Source organism: Colobus angolensis, unplaced genomic scaffold (assembly GCF_000951035.1).
Source record: "Colobus angolensis palliatus isolate OR3802 unplaced genomic scaffold, Cang.pa_1.0 Scaffold32, whole genome shotgun sequence".
NCBI lineage: Eukaryota > Metazoa > Chordata > Mammalia > Primates > Cercopithecidae > Colobus > Colobus angolensis.
Genome location: NW_012116488.1, coordinates 6,284,370 through 6,287,990, shown reverse-complemented (window position 1 = coordinate 6,287,990; position 3,621 = coordinate 6,284,370). Strand labels below are relative to the sequence as shown.

General features: G+C 57.7%; 1 protein-coding gene across 1 annotated transcript in view; it reads left to right on the top strand.

The window, feature by feature from the left end:
* The window catches only part of HHIPL1 (HHIP-like 1), a 24,040-nt gene extending 23,265 nt beyond the window's left edge, over positions 1-775 (top strand). The window contains exon 8 of the mRNA XM_011951586.1: positions 4-775. Coding sequence (XP_011806976.1) covers positions 4-354 — 351 coding nt within the window. The 3' untranslated portion in view covers positions 355-775. The remainder of the gene's footprint in view (positions 1-3) is intronic.
* The last annotated feature ends 2,846 nt before the right edge of the window (positions 776-3,621 follow it).

Sequence of the window (3,621 nt, the reverse complement as noted above, 5' to 3'; positions counted from 1 at the left end):
CGGGCGTTCCGGGATGGTGAGGTGCGCCTGGTACGGCCCGCGGGCCTGAGCTCCGGCAGCGGGCGCGTGGAGGTGTTCGTGGGCGGACGCTGGGGCACCGTGTGCGACGACTCCTGGAACATCCACGGCGCCGCCGTCGTGTGTCGCCAGCTGGGGTTTGCCTACGCCGCGCGCGCCGTCAAGAGCGCCGAGTTCGGCCAGGGCGGCTCGCTGCCCATTCTGCTGGACAATGTGCGTTGCGCGGGCTGGGAGCGCAACCTGCTGGAGTGCCAGCACAACGGCGTGGGCACCCATAACTGCGAGCACGACGAGGATGCGGGCGTCGTGTGCAGCCACCAGAACCCCGACCTGTAGGCAACACGCCGCTGCCCCCAGGCCATCCCGCCGGCGGGGAAGCCTGGCAGGGGCCGCTCCGCCCTGTGTGCGCCCGGCAGGTGCACACGCTTTCTAGGGTGAAGAGGCTGCGGGTGTGTGCTGTCCTGGGGACCTGTATGAGGCGCTGCAGCGCATGTGTATCCTCCGCAGACCCAAGGCAGGAGTGTGTGTTGGCGGGGGTGTGGGCTCTGAGAGTGCATGGTCCATCATGGGCCGGAGGAATTCCTTTCTTACCTCCAAGCATTCCAGACACCAGCAGGAACACAGCCCGGCTGTGGGACCCTGAGGAGGAAGAGCAGCCAGGCTTCGAGGACAGACATGGTCTCTGGCTTTGCTAACAGAGGCACAGCTGGCAGACTGAGGGTGGTGGGGGAAACCAGGCTTGTCTTGCCCACAGCTGGAATGGAAGGTTCCAGAACATCTGGAGGGTGGCCTGAGGAATGTGGCCCAGAGAGCATGGCCTGGTGCCCGCCCCCCACCCCTTGACCCCCGCAGTCTGAGGTACTGGAGAGAACTGGAAGGCATCCAGTGGGGAAGGGAAAGCCTTCTGGAGGCTGGGAGCAGGGTGAGCTACAGGCCTGGGGCCCCACTGGAGGGGCAGGCTGTGTGGAGGAGCCAGCACCTGCTCAGGGAGGATGGCTGGGAGGACTGGATGACCTCCAAGGCCGTGTGCTGGAGAAGCCGCTTAACAGCATACTCAGCCCTTGTGGGTGCTCCTGGGATGGCGCCAGCCTCCTCCAACCCTGAGGTCTGATTCTCTCTTACTTTCGGGGCAGGAGCCACCCACACTAGCTGGGCAGAGCTTTCACCCTGACCCTCCAGTGAGTGGGTGGGCCTCCACTACTTTCAAAGCTGTGTTTGGGCTCTGGGGCCACCTCTGTCCTTTCCATCCCCGTCCCTGCTCAGTGTAAATCCAGGAGACCTGATTCCTCCAGCCCTACCTCGGGGCTGATCAGGCTGGGGGTTCAGTGAGACTACTGACACTTTTTCACCCAGGGCTATGCCAACAATGTGGCTGTCTACACACCACTCTTCTGCCTCCTCTCTGACCTGCGCCTGTGTGGGAGCCAGGGTGGGAACCAGGAGAAAGGGGTGAGGCCTGCCGCCTCCCATCTGCATCACAGGTGGAAGTTCCTTTGCTCCAGGGATGCTCGGGCCTGGCTCTGTGCCAGGCCACAGAGGGGCACTAAGTGTGACTATGCTGAGCCTCGGACAGGAGCACGGGTGGAGGTGGGTAAGCTGATGAGTCACCAGGCAGTGAGGACAGGACGTGGCCCATGTCGGGGGTTGGAAGAGGTCTGGGTGGGGCACCCAAACCCAGCCGGGGGGGAAGGCTTTGGGGAGGCAGTGATGCTGTGCCAAGTTCTGGGAGCTGGCACCAGGGGTGGCCGGGCAGGCACATGGGTCAGGCACAAATCTGGCTGTCTCCTAGCCGCTAGTATAGGGTCTCTTAGCTGCTAGGATGGGATCTTGGGCTGCAGCAGAAAGCTTTAGGGTCACTCTCTTGTACTCCTCATACTCAGTGCTTTACAGAAGGGGAAACTGAGGCACACCGCGGTTAGATATCTTAGGGCACCAAGCCAGGGAAGGGAGAAACCAAGTTTGAATACAGCAGCTTAGTCTAGAGCCCCCGCACCCTAACCACTGCCCCAGCTCCACTATGCCTGCAGAGAGGGGTGTGCTGGGGCTCCTGCCTGGTGTGGGGGTGCCAGCCTGGCTGGGAAGCAGCTGTTGGGGATACCTGGGGGCTCCTCTTGCCTGGCATGTGGCCCTGCTGCTGGCCTCTTGCTCCTTTCGGGCCTCCAGCGGCCTAGGGGTGGTTGAGTGGACGTCTTCCCGGGATGCAGGGGAGTTCTGAACTCTGATGCAGGGGGTGTTAGGAGATAGCAGGCCATTAGTGACCATCCCGGCTGAATTCCTCACTGTGCAGATGGGGAAGCGAGCTCAGGGAGGCCGAGTGTCCCAGGCCTGTTGCCAGATGAAGCCACGCTGAGACTGGAGGCCAGGGAAGGTGCAGCAAGCCTTGAGGCCCTCAAGAATGCGGCCAAACCAGGGCCCTGCTCGCCTGGCTCCAGAAGCTGTTTTGCTCAGAGATGGATTAGGAGGGTTGGCAAAGGGAGCTCTGGGTATGGCCTTAGGCCCTCTAATACTTCTCTGGGCAGTTTGGGCTTTGGCCGTGAGTCCTCCAGTCCAGGTGCTCTCCCTCCCCAACCTCCAACTCATCACCTTTCAGGCCCCAAACTAGGCCTGGGCTAGGCTATCGCCTGACTTCTGGGGACTGACTCCATGGTCCCCAGGTCAGTGGTCCCCAACCTTTTCGGCATCAGGGACAGGTTTCATGTAAGACAATTTTTCCATAGATGGGGGTTGGGGGGATGGTTTCGGGACGAAATGTCCTACCTCAGATCATCAGGCATTAGATTCTCATAAGGAGTTCACAGCCTAGATCCCTCGCATGCACAGCTCACAGTATGTTCCTATGCAGATCTAATGCTGCTGCTGATCTGACAGGAGGCAGAGCTCAGGTGGGAATGCTCGCTCCCCACACTACCCTCCCCCACTGCCGCTCACCTCCTGCTGTGTGGCCTGGTTCCTAATGGGCTGCCCATCAGTACTGGTCCTTGGCCCAGGGTTTGGGGACCCCTGCCCTAAGTAGTAATAAGAGTGGACAGCTGTTATATGTAAATACTTGTTCCCCAGTGCTGGAAAGAAATAGCACTAGAACATAAATTTAATTACCTCAACAAGGCAATTTTACTTTCTGCAGAAAGGGTGCCCATCACAGATGGAACAATGGCAAAAGCACACCTGAACAAAGGAGGGAAGCAATTTTTAGCCCTTAGGCAGTTTGTCCCTGCTACTGTGTCCTGTGTCCATTGGCTTGAGCCAGACCGCACAATCTAAACTAAAACCCAATTGGCTGTTTAAAACTTTTCTAAATAGGTAAAAGTAATGGAAGGATAAAGGAAAAGAGGAAGTTGCTTAAGAAAGGACTTAGAAAAGTAATAATATTCCCAAATAAGGAAGGGGCCTAGGGTGCGAGCTGGGACATGCCTGCAAGCACGTCCATCACAGATATTTTGGTTAAAATACAAGGACACAGAATGTCCTATGTGCCTGTGAGCACGTCTAACAGTTACATAGGATAGGGCTTAACAAAGAGTTATTAGCATAAAGCAAGGAGGCTTGAAGGAAGTTCATCTTTAAAATAAACTATTATTTCTTTTTTTTTTTTTTTTTGAGACG